We start from the raw sequence: 13,411 nt of genomic DNA on the forward strand, positions 1-13,411 counted from the left end.
ACAATATCAATTTGTTTTAAAGAAAACGACGGATTTTTTTTTTCCCCGAATGCCGCCTAATTGACATACGACACTTGCAACGCTATTTATAGTATTTTTTCTTTATTGGAGTGGTTTACTTCAATATGAACGAGTGAGATACTTGAGATATTTCCAGACTGACCGAGCTGATATTTGTACTTTTATACTCAAAGGCTGTGATATTTTTGTGAAGCTTTATCAATTCCCAATACACGTAATCAAAAAAGTGTATTTTGAATTCTGAAAGAAGCAGTAGATAAGATTTTTTATCATTATCTTGGCTCTATAAGATGTCTGTTCCTAGCTGTACCACATTCAGCTTTCTGTAAGTGTATGATGTAGCTGTATATGTTTTTCTGTTCTACCCATATTTCAAGGAAACACTTTTTAGAAACAGAAATTTTGCGTAGAAAATTTCCTTTGGGGTACTTCATCACTAATTTCGACTATCTAGAATTTTGCTTTTTTTAGTTTATTATTTTTCTAAAGCCTCACCAAAAGTAAGCTTTGCTCTGCGTCACTGAATTTTGTTTTGAACAGAAGACCCGTGATTTAGATTTTACCCTGATAATATTTAACTGGTAACATTCCACTTTTATTGCAAATTCATCCTTCCGCTGTAATCTGAGCACTTGTTATAGGTTATATTTTACTATTGTTATATTTTACTAGTGTTTCCTGACAGTACTATAAGAGACGGTTAAACGGAAATCAAGACCCCAGGGACTAAGATACCTTCATTTTATTTACTCAGTCAGGCCAAGTTTTTGTACAAATTAACAATGTCATGGATTACGCTTTTGATTGATTATCACTTATCATTTCGTTCATGTATGGATTTTATAGGCATCGTTTTGCCCTTTTCCAGGATTTATTGAGATCTGTAGTGCACCGAAATTATGTTTTTATTGGGATCCTCAGTTAACTTGTGCCAAAGTTTTATTCAACTCAGTTCACCCATGTTCAGTTGTATTAAGATTAGTTCACCCACGTCAATGTTTTATTGAGATGAGTTCACTCATTCAAGGTTTTGCAGAGACCATTTCACATAAATTAGTGTATTATTGGAATCAGCAGACTCATATCTGAGATTTTTGGGGGGATCAGTTCCCCCATAAGCCCCATAAGTGAAGGTTTCATAGGGATCAGTTCACCTACATAAGGTTTTCTTCACCTACATAAGGTTTTCTTGAAATCAGTTCAGCCTACCTAGATTTTATTAAGATAAGTTTTCTCAGGTACAGGTTTTACCGGGAAAGGTTTAATTAGGATCTCTTTGTCTCTATCAAGGTTTTAGGGGTCTTCTAACTCTAACCCATATCCAGGTTTTATAGCGTTCAGTTCACCCATATACAAGTTCTATCGGTAGCAACCACCCGTGTTCAGGTGTTATTAGGACCAGCTCACTCATGCCCACCTTTCATAAGAATCATTGCATCCGTTTCCAAAATATACAGTGAATTGCTCCCGTCCAGATTTTTGTAGGCGATGGTTCACACAGTCAAGGATCAGTTTACCCACATCAGATTTATACTGGGATCTGATTTCTAGATCTTTGTAAATCATGAACATTGATGAATCAGTCCCAATAATATTGCACTTGCACATAAACAAAATGATCCCTTCTAAAACCTTGACCTAGATGTGGGTAAGCTGATCTCAGTGAAACCTAGACTTAGGTGTACTAATCGCCATAAAACGCGGATAAAAATTCACTGATTCCAATAAAACTTAGACATGGGTAGATTGTGCCCCATCCAGCCTGCACATGGGTGAACTCATCACTATAATACCTGGTTGTGAGTGAACTGATCAAAACAAATCATAACATGGGGGAGAAAGACATAGATAAACCTGTTTACTGGTAGACTGATCCTTGATAATAATTCCTGGGTGTTGGGAAACTGATCCCCTTAAGCCTAGGACAGAGGTCCAGTGCTCAGGTTTTATTAGTGACTTTCTCCCCCATGTTATGACTTACTTAGTTCACTCATAACCAGGTTTTGTAATGATGAGTTCACCCATTTGCAGGCTGGATGGGGCTCAGTCTACCCATGTATATGTTTTATTGGAATCAGTCCACTTATATCTAGTGAACTTTTATCCAGGATTATGGAGTTCAGTTTACCCATGTCCGAGTTTCATTGAGAGCAGTTTAGCCACATCTAGGTCATAGTCTTCGAAGAGATCAGTTTTTTCGTGTCCAGGTGTTTTTGGGATTGACTCAACATTGCCCATGATTTCTAGAGATCTATATATCAGATCACCCACATTCATGTATTTAGAAGGCTGGTTCACACATCTCCAAGGTTTTGCAGTGACCACCTTCGCCCAGATTTTACTGAGATTAGCTCAATAATCTACAGGCATAATTGTGACTAGTTTACTCATTTCCAGATTCCATGGGATCAGTTCACTCCCATCTAAATTTCAGTGAGATCAATTCCCACACATCCTGTTTATAGAGATAGTTCACCTATGCCCAGGTTCTACCAAATGTTGCCTCACCACAGCCCATTTTTTGTCATGATCAGATCACTTATGTCCAGGTCATACAGAGATAAATTCACCAATACCCAGTACATCCATATCCAATTTATATTGAGGTCTTTCAACTATATCCATATTCAGTAGAGATCGGTTCACTCATATTCATGTTTTACTAGTTTCTTTTCACTCATATCCAGATTGGATAAAATCAGTTCCTCCACTCATCTCTCACAGGGAACAGTTTGGTCATTTCTTGGTGTTATAGGAATTACCTCATATATGTCCAAGTTTTATAGGTGAAGAATTCTCTGAAATGAAGTGCAAGTGTTGGTCCACAAAATTCAGCCATCCTCTGCTCCATATGTCAATTGATTAAATGATCAGATGGTGTATCTGTCTCCTTTAAACAGTATAGATATTTCGGGCTTCCAAAGTATTGTACGAATTTTAAAAACGGAATGTCAGTGTGACCCCGCAGATGTTCCTTCACCAACCCTCACCACCACAACCTAAATACACGTCCACCCAGAGCCACAGCATCCTAATATGTTCTGCTGTACCTTTTCAATACTCCGGTGTTCCGTGATTCCTTTGCTCGTGAATTACATTTTTCTATCATCATTTCTTTCCAGATAATACGTTACCTGCCTTACCCATTTTTATCTTGTAAGTAGTTGCTGATTCTTTTATACATTCTTAAAGTCTTTTATACCTTTTTTTCAAGTCAAGGCAGCGTTTGTCAAGGGAGCTGTTATGCACCATCCTGTACCCTAATAATCTGTTTACCTTCTCACAGTACCCTGCAGCATATATCCCAATTGCTGTCTTGTCTTTTAAACAGCTTACCCTCTGTATATCTGGATTCGGCAGTCATTGCAACAAATGATTACCCTTCCCGTCACAACAAAATTTATATTTATTAACCATTTCTAACTAACTTTCTCATTTTATTTCTGCTGACAGACAAGTACAGTTTTCGCCACTTCTTGATGCATCAGTTTCAGCATCCATGTCGAGTATATTTAAAATTTCGTCCTTTCTCAGTTCCACTTTTTTCTCTTCAATAAGAGGTACACTTATTTCTAATCTGAAGGTTCTATTTTTTACCTGTCCATCGCAAATATTTCACACTCTAACCAAAGCCACTCTCTCTCTCTCAACTGGGTTTTTGTTCAGTTTGCTTTACCATTTTTGTGAAATGATAGAAATGGGGCCAGGGAACTCCAGCTGAAAAAGTATTCCATATAACATAAAATAAAGGTGAAGCTGATAATTCCGCAGGGGGAATATAGTTAGCACATCCCTCATCATAAAACCAATTTAATTAAAGGGGAAGTCTGATAATCCGCAGGGGGAATATAGTTAGCACATCCCTCATCATAAACACCCAATTTAATAACAAATGCAGAAAAGAGTATACAGAACTAAAGGTTGATTAGGTAGACTTTGAAAGCCTGACTCACTTGCATATAAGAATAATACAATTCAGGTACTTAATATGTCTACTGGACTCTCAGCTTAGCTGATTGAATGCACAGCAGTAGGAGTGACATCTGACAAATTATTTATTCCAGTCAGTTCATGTGAATCTTAATATCATAGCTTTAACAAAGAAAATGCATTATTGATTTTTCCCTTTTATCTACTTATGGGTTCTCAAATAAACACCATGACGCAAAGTGCAGTTTAAAATCGATGTGGGTGACCATCTTAAATTTTCAGAGTATTTTTAAGAGGTGGAAAGAATGGCAGAGATCTAAGCTAGTCAAAAATCCACAGTGAAAAGAAGACGAGTAATTATTTTTAAATGTGGAGGACTTGCAGTTGGGAAGCAGAAAAATAAGCTTTACAAAACAGCTGATGACTTAAGATTATTACTGGCTATCAGATACTAGATGCATTTCCTGACTGTTTTCCAAAAAAATAATGGAGGTTACCGTTCACGAAGGAGAGAGGCAAGCAGGGATGGGCAGCAGCATCTGAATCTTCTTAAGAAGGAAATAAGATCAATATTGAGAGAGTGAAAAGATGTGCTGGTTACCAAGAAGGGAAGAAAGGTAGTGAAGAGGAGGGCAAGAACCTTTCCTTCCTTATCTCAAGGATTAGTAGGTTTTTATTTTGAATGATAACAAGTCGTTACAATTTTCATACGGAAGTGCTCTCCGTCCAACTGTTTTGCCCTCCATTGAACAACTGATTATTTCTGTTGTAGGTTTCTTTGTTCTTTCAAGTACAAAAGTTACTTATATCATAAACGAATTTAAGAATCATTTGCATGGTCCCTTCATTCGTTGCAGTATTAATTATAACCTTTCATTTTTATACTAATGGTGACTTTTTCTTTCATTCTGAGAGGTATCATTCCTGGGGTATATAATCCTTATTTCATAAGCCCTGTGGCTCCGCCATTCTGTTTCTATGTTGTGACGAGACTAAAATGTATCGCTTAATAAAACTTCATTCATACTCATGTCAACCATTTCAATTATCTCATGTCTAATCCCTCATTATATGAAATAATAGACAGTCAAGTTTCAGTATAGTGCAAGTCCACAAGTATCTGAATGCCTGAGGAAAAGTAACATATCGTACACGTGGGCGATTGAACAAGTTTTAACCGGAAGACAGACGAATGGATCTGGAGGAAACCGCAAAACTTCAGCCCGAGACAAAGAAGATTAACAAAAACAGGCACGAGTGGTTTTGACTCCAGTTGTAAGTGGCACAAGGAATAAACTTCAGGGAAGCATTGACGGATTGGATGGAAGTATTTATCCACCAGCTAAAAAAAGTGTTCCCGTCGTTCTAGCATGAAACTATTTGATACAATTTGGAAGGTGACTGATGCAATATATAAATTTGCATGTTCAGAGTGGATTTGTGAATCCCTTCAACTTAGCCATGCAGTTCTCACTACCGCCACCTTCCCGAGAGTTCTACTGTACCACAGAAGTCACAAGCATTCCGTGTAAATAGTGAACACAGTCCCCGAATTATTCGTAGTTCAAGGTTCGACCATCTTACAATAGATGATGCTGTCTTACATGATTTTGAAAACATCCTCCCTTCACGATTATTCTTTTGACTGTATCCTTATACCTAGGACTAACAGAGGCAACAGCTTTCAAGGGACATAAAACACCCTAACAGTAATGAATCACATAATAGGACGGCGACGAAAATACAAGATGATGATGACTTCACTGTGAGATCCAGTGAGCTCTGCTTCCCTTGCCAGCCTTGACAAAAACACAGGACTTGCTAACACTATATCTGGATCATATATTTACTATTGTGAAATTCACAATTCTGTCCTTTTGTTGCATGAAAATTCGTTCTTTTATTTAATGTATAACTTCCAGTGACAAAGACAAAGAAGAACGGGAAATCATTATATGCCATTGCTACCAAAATAAATGAACGTGACATTTACAAATAGCAATGATTATCATAAAAATGGTTTTGTAAGTATATATTCTTTAAATATTCATCTTGTGACCTGGGAGGAGCCAGTCATAAATATAGAAAATATTGGAAGAATCCCATGCCAACAAAATTTCAGTCTTCAGGAAAGGAATGGAGGAGTAAATGGAAAAATCCAAAGATAAGACATATCCTCTGATGGCAACAGAAGAATCTCCCTTAGGTTTTTATTATTATTATTATTATTATTATTTTTATCCTCAACCCAATAATATTTGTAGGCCGCGCAGAACAGCAGCCGCCCTTGCGAAAAGGAAGAGGAGATACTCAGTTAGAAAATCCATTTAAAAGAATTGAGGATTCCCCACCATCAGTAACATGATCCTTATTTTCAGCTGGGATTAACAACATATCTTCATGTCCAGTGTTTAGTTTTCTTTCTTTTACCTCTCGTAGAGACTTTTTAAGTCATTGCTATTGATAGTTTTGACTTCAACACTACTTTCTCCTCTTTTTGGTAGATGTTAGCCCTCATTCTTCATAGAGAACAAAAAATTGTGAGAGCAAAATTAACTACTCTGAACCTCCCTTTATCATATACAACGGAGTATTATAGTCTTTTGCTCTTATTCATATTTTCTGCTCTGCCTACTGCACTAGAAAGATTAAATCTATATGCGTGCAAGAATAAGGTTCGTTTACAACTTTGCTTTATTTGCTTTTAACTTTTCTTTTGTTACATTTCCAAGGTTGAGTCTGGTCTCCTGCAATTGGTGTATTTGAACAATCCGACAAATAGATCAGTAGGACATTAAACAATAGGTTGGAGTTGTTACCTTTCTGGCGAGCAGTGTGAACTGATGATTAGTAGCAATATGCTAGATAAAACTTATGAAAAGGACATTTTAGATTAGATACTTGGTAGAAGTGGCGCCAGATATTTTCTAGACTTAACGTCCTGTCAGCCATATCAGAGACAGGAACGCGACTTAGCTTGATCTGAAAAGACTATGATACGGGTTAAAAGTAGCGATATGTTAGGTCTGTAAATAATGCCAGCGAAGGGCAGAAATGTAAGCGGGGATTGCCTTGTTTTTTGCCTTTTACTCCTGTGGCTATAAAATACATATATAATTGTGGAAAATGACCAGTAGACTATATGTGTGTATATGCGCAGTGGTATGTGTGCATGTTTAAATCACTACAAGGTGTGTATGAGCATGGTTGGTTTCGTCTTATTTTGAACTTTTTCAAGGGACTAGCAAACGATGAAACAAGATGAGCCAACCTTGATCAGCTTTCGTCAGATTATTTCCTTGTATCTTGCGTGTAAATATCATTTGTTCCTGTAAGTGAAAGCTGCCCCGTAATGTGACTCTCCAAAACGTGTTATGAATTACATGTAATCCCAAAAGTTCGAGATTTCGATGGAGTTCAATCCCCAAACAAAGACATAGGTAGAGAAATGTTATTGAGACCACTCCAGTTAGCTAAATTTCGCTTTTCTCACCAAGAAGTCTTATCCAGATCAGTTGAAGTTCTTCATTGCATTTCGAAATCTTCCTCAAAGAACAAAAAGAGAATTCACGACTATTGTCTTCTCTTTAAAATGGCCTTCTGCTCCGGAGCCTCTAAATACTTCTTCCGAGGCCAAGGTTTTTTCCAGATTAATTTAATGATCACATAAAGATAATTCAGTGGAGCAATTGACATCTTTGTAAGCAGTAGTTTAGGTCTCATTTAGCTGACAGTTTAATTCAGGCAAAGGAAACTTTTCAAACTCTTTTACACCTAGTATTTTTTATGGTACATTTCTTTTTTATTTCTATTTTGATTTTCATTTTAAGGAACTATTTTCTCATGTTTGCTTAACTTACTGAAATAACGACGATTACACTAAGTAAGAGAAATAAATGTGTCATGTTCTCCAGTTACATTTGTGCATAGAAACTTTTATCAAAGAAATGGGTCCAGATTTTCAGAAAAGAATACTTTGGCGTTAGAGGAGGTGCTGTTCCCGTTTTCCTTCTAGAGCAAAGCATCGTTTCTGTTGACACAAAAAAATAAAGGGAATTTTAGAAAAATAAAGGGAAAATTTCTTGAGCGGGATTGGTAAAGTATACCCGTGATAATTTTAGCACTAATATTATTATTATTATTATGTTTTTATTATTATTATTATTATTATTATTATTTTCAAGGTCCCTCTTCTCTTCATTATTATTCTTATTATTATATTATTCTTATTATGCGAGTAGTAATAATTTTTTATTGAAATATACTAGGTTTAATGACTGTCCTCTTTTAATGATGTTAGTTTATTCTTCTATTAATGTTAGAACAACTGACTGATGGATCACAACGATCATGGCCGACGACGTCGAGTCATTTTAAATATTGGTTGAACTCTTCCTTTATTTATTTATTTATTTTCTTACTATTTTTTCCAACTCCAGTTTTTGCTTGCGAAATGTATTTGCCAGTTGATGAATTCCCTGTGAGAAATTATTTTAGCTATAAAACCATATTACCACTTCTTCCTTGCTGCCCTCGAGAACACAGAAGTCTTTTTGCAATAAAAAGTGTATTTCTGCTGACACGATTCCAATAATGTTATTGTGGGTTCACGTTGCATTATGAGTTTATCAGTTATATAGAGTAACCACACTTAGTCTCTCGTTCTATTACCAACCTAACCTAACCCAACCTATCCTAACCGAATTCATCTTTCAGATAACTTTTCAGTCTCCAGTTCTAATATCAACATAACTAATCTTCTTTCTTACCCTCCCTATAAAATACTCTTGACTGATGTTGCACCCTCGTGGTCATCTTGCTTATTTAACATATGTTCGTTTATCAAAAAGCTTCTAATACCAAAGTCTATATCCATATCCACATCCCGAAAAGATTAAACAACAGAGAAATATGTTTATTATATCTCCTGATGAGTTTTAGGGTTAAGTCTCACATAGATTATTTACTTTTCACTAAAATTATTCTTTTGTTCTCCATAAGTCCGTTATCCTCCTCCTCGTTCTCTTTACAGATTAGATCATCTGTGTATAAGATGGTCGTAATGCTATTATTTATCACTATTATTTCGTTCCTAGTAACTGACCAAGACAAAATTGCCCATCTGTGAAGCGCATGCAGACGCTGAGATGCGTATGTACATCACGCACACACACACACACACACACACACACACACACACATCATATATGTACTATCTAAGAAGCAATTTTTTTTTAATCTCGACTCCAGTCAATCAGATAAATTGCTAGAATATCCATCATCATTGTCATTAGGAGGAGCATTGTCATTTCTTAGACAGCATTCAACAGGGCCAGGTGTTGCACCCTTTTTTCGGTCAGGGCTCCGCGGCTATAACCATCACATCACTTCATACTTTTTAATTTAAATCCCTTTTTAGATTAACAGACGAACAGTAGCAGTCTACAGAACATCTTTCAGTTCCGTTGCATTGATGAGAATGACAGCGTTTTGTCGTTTCCAAGGCTAGATTTTGATATTTATGCTCTAACGAGAGGAGAGATAGTCTGGAGAAGTGAGAGGCTGTATAATCAAGAGGTGAATCTAATTTCTGCCATGCCATGTCATGCCATGCACCGCTTTAGGATTAATGACGGTATTGTGATGTTTCATTCAGTTCATTTCATGCTGTAAAGTAAGACTTGAAGGTAATAATGCTTGTCATTGAGTGGAACTGAGGCTGAGGTTCAATTCTGACAGGGGAGGGAGGTGAGTGCGCTTGTCGCTATCATGAGGACTCGACCAAGGATGGTACCTGCCACATTCCCCATCAACGGGGCCCATTTAATTAAGAAGATTTCCAATAAGGTAATCCCCAGTGCCATCATACCATACCCATGCCCGTCCCCTCTCTCCCCAAAATCAAACACAACCGAGCCACAGGTCATCCTTCAGACTTGAAAGTTTGCCCTCAAAGCACACCCACCCACCCACCCACCCCCCCCCCCCCCCCCACCCCCCATATCGTCACCCCTCTCATAGTTATGTGTGACCAGAGTCATATTTCTTGTTTCATATCTGTCGATCATACGATGTGATATAAAAAAAGAAAAAGAATTCGCCACCGTCACGCGCACAGACACAAAAAAGGAAGAGAGCAGACACAGGTGTCGACTTTTTCAAATAAAATGATGAGAAGTTGTAACAACACACATGTCTATTTCACATGTATTTCTACATTTGTGTATGTGTGTGAGCCTCTGCCTTACTCTACATGTGCATGTGTGAAATGTGTGTCTCTATCTGTCCTTAACAAAAATACACTTTTTTTCCCCCTCCCTTGAAAACTATCTTAACGTCAAGATCAAGAAAATTTTCTTGAGATGCCTTTTCAAGACAATGTTTTCCTTTCTTTTTTGGATGTATTCAGAATCTGATTGTGTAGACAGACACCAAGATAGTTTTGTTCTTATTGAATCATGTTAATTAATGCTATTTCTACCAAGAAACGGCATCCGTCTGCTAATAGGAAGGAAAAAATGCAGTGAAATACATCTAAAAAATCACCAGAAATTAATTGTATCTTTTATCTGCAATGCACATGGACATACTGTTGTATGAATTTTTTCTCAATGATGTCTCCATACCTTGGCTATGTTATTTGTTTGATCTAAGGTTTCTGTACTGTTATTATCATTGTCATTATCATTTCTTTGCCATTATTGTTATAATTGTTATTTTATTTATTCCTCTTGTTTTGGTTGATATTAAGATCACCACTGTACCATTCACCTCCCTCTAATCCCGTTTGTTTTTCTTGATATCATTGTTCTTAGTTATAGAAGTAGTTTTAGCTGATGTTTAGTAGTTGTAGCAATATTAGTAGCAGTAGTAGTAATGAAACCCATATTATTATTATTGACTGATCATTTTGTCCTCATCCCCCAAGTTTAATTACTCCTCTGGGGCTAATTTATACAACAGTTTTCCTTTTTTTAAAGAAATAACTCATATGTCCTATTTCCAATGGCAGACTACTTCACAGAAACATTCGTTTGAGTCTCTTCTTACTGGATAGTTATATCGTCGTTATACTGGAGTCGTTTTCTCTTCCAGCAGCGGCACTGCTGCCGACAAAACTCGCATACCTTGACTGTGGCCTGCCTCTGATTCGTTTCAAATAGGCCTTGTCGGTGTTTAGGTGTTTGTGACATGCATTAGCACTCCCTTCCTCGCTATTTTGCCTTTTCAGGCCTCATTGCCCCCATTGCCGTTCGTACCTGATTTTTGTGGCTTGTTTCAAATTTAAATGTCTCCTAGGTTTTGTATGGTGTATGTACGTGTTCAGCTGTTATCCATATTATCCCCATAACGTAGGATCTCCAGGAGGCGAGACTATATTACTTAAGGCCTGTTCATCTCTGGAAGTTCCGTTCCTGTTGGACTGACTTACAGCTCCTTCCCGGAAGCATCTCAATGGCAGACGCTTCCTGCTTCATAAGGGGTTAACTACGTTTTCATCTTTTCACTTTGTCAGATTTATTTGCAAAACCCTCCACTTCTAAGAAGGTCGTATCAGCTACATGACAGGCTTATTGATTAAACACAAATTCATAATTCTAATATTATTTTCTGCTTTGACATACTGCAATTCGCCGGATGCTTTTGATGGAATTATTTGTGATTTTATTGGCAGTTTTACTGTTTTGTAAAACTGAAATCTCACAAGCGCAATACATTTTTTTAATTCATAACAAAAGAAATTATGTTTCAAAACCTGCCACTAGAAAAAATTATTTTCACAAGAATGGCAAACATAGAAATAAATCTGTTCTATATATTTCTTTATGCATTAACAAATGATTACCGTCAGAACTGGTTAAGATATAAAGGCGAATACCACTCTCAGTTTTATAGCCTTAAAATGTATATAAGCTCCTTCTTATTCGGAACCAATATACAATGTTCACATCCAGTAGGGTTTGGAAGTACAACCTCTGAGTTTATTGTACAACTGCAGAAAAACTCTGTTCTAGGCAGTGCCTGCTGTTACCATGAGAACCGTGTATTGGGTTTGTCCACTGAGTGACTGGTTTCTGTTCATTTTTTTTTTCTGCTGCTGCCAACTGCATTACGATTGTCGTGGTCACTTTGCCAGGTACTTTCATCCATGCCAGACTTACATGCCTGTGCCAGCTTTTGTCTTTCTTTGACATCTCCCTGGATTTGCTTGCACCTAAAATGCCCAGAAAAGTGGTACTAGATACAGTTCTTATTGCAAGTCCCACCGACGAAGGCAACATTCCTAGGTAGTTGAGGTCTTGTGACGTATGTTGTCTTACTGACTTTTATGATTATAATAAATGGCTTCATGCAAAAGCAAGCGATATGATCTCTCTGTTAGATCGAAAATGCCTCCTCTCCCGCAACATGAGGTAGTTGATAGTTCTGCGCCAAGCTTTGCCGCCTCGGTGTAGATTTTCTTAGGATGCCAGAGACGAGTCTTTCAGTCATTCCTTTGGTGGTTTGTCGCCGTAGAATCTGAGGTTGTTCACCTCTTAGCTCGGCGGTCTTCCTTTTTATCTGTATTATTATATGAATGTCGAACTAACAACCGAAAATAATTTCAGGAAGAACTGATATTATGCCAAGAGAAAAGATCTCGTGTCTATAAATGAGCTTGAGTTTTGCCAGTTCTTAGAACCTTGCCGCTGTAGTGAATGATAATAGTATAGGCTTATATAGTAACTAGCTGCAGTACCCGGCGTTGCTAAGGATGAAAAAGGGCATGCCGTCCGTGATGACAACCCCTACCGGCCGGATTATGCAGTCACTTTCAACATAAGTAATCATTTGGGATCCAGTCAAGCCAAAGAAGTTGTGAAAAATCCGAAGAGGGGCTATGAAAAAGAGGGGTTAAGGCCCCCTTAGAAACGGCCCTCGAATATCGGATTTTGACTAAAGCCCTCCTGGGGGGAAGGGGAGTCTATGGTAAAAATTTGGTAGCCCTCGCTTTCATAGTCTGGGTTTCCATAACGAACAGACAGACAGGCAGAATATAGATTAATGCTTTAGAATATCTCGGAACTCTGGTGAGTGTTTGGTTTGAAATGGAAAGTCGAAAGCATCCGTTTGAACCTCGCAGGTTTTCACAAGTAGTTTATGACAACTCAAAGTTGTTGCCTTTCTTTCTATAGCTTGTTCCCCAACCGACCCCTCCCATCTACGGAATCCAAAATTTGTAATCAGCACCACAATCTTATAAAAGGTAACGCAGTACAGCGTTTGTTTGTTGACTTTGTATCGTCTTCATATATAAATGACAATTGTATGGCTTGTTATTAGACGGTTGTACATTATAGATAACGGTCAGCTGGACAGTATGTCGAGAGAGTGACATTCACTTGCTGTTTAGTGACATTGTCCTGATACAATCCTGTGACAGCTAAATCTTTTCATTTGATACCTACCAATATTCCAT

At 37.4% G+C, this 13,411-nt stretch overlaps 1 protein-coding gene across 8 annotated transcripts in view; it reads left to right on the forward strand.

Annotated features, from left to right (window-relative positions):
• The window catches only part of LOC135219412 (acetylcholinesterase-like), a 370,347-nt gene that overhangs the window by 345,852 nt on the left and 11,084 nt on the right, over nucleotides 1-13,411 (forward strand). Inside the window, exon 7 of one of the 8 annotated variants that reach the window (XM_064256174.1) lies at nucleotides 9,691-9,798. The exons of the other annotated variants lie outside the window; for them this stretch is intronic. Coding sequence (XP_064112244.1) covers nucleotides 9,691-9,782 — 92 coding nt within the window. The 3' untranslated portion in view covers nucleotides 9,783-9,798. The remainder of the gene's footprint in view (nucleotides 1-9,690; nucleotides 9,799-13,411) is intronic. 8 annotated transcript variants of the gene reach the window in all.

Source organism: Macrobrachium nipponense, chromosome 1, assembly GCF_015104395.2.
Source record: "Macrobrachium nipponense isolate FS-2020 chromosome 1, ASM1510439v2, whole genome shotgun sequence".
NCBI lineage: Eukaryota > Metazoa > Arthropoda > Malacostraca > Decapoda > Palaemonidae > Macrobrachium > Macrobrachium nipponense.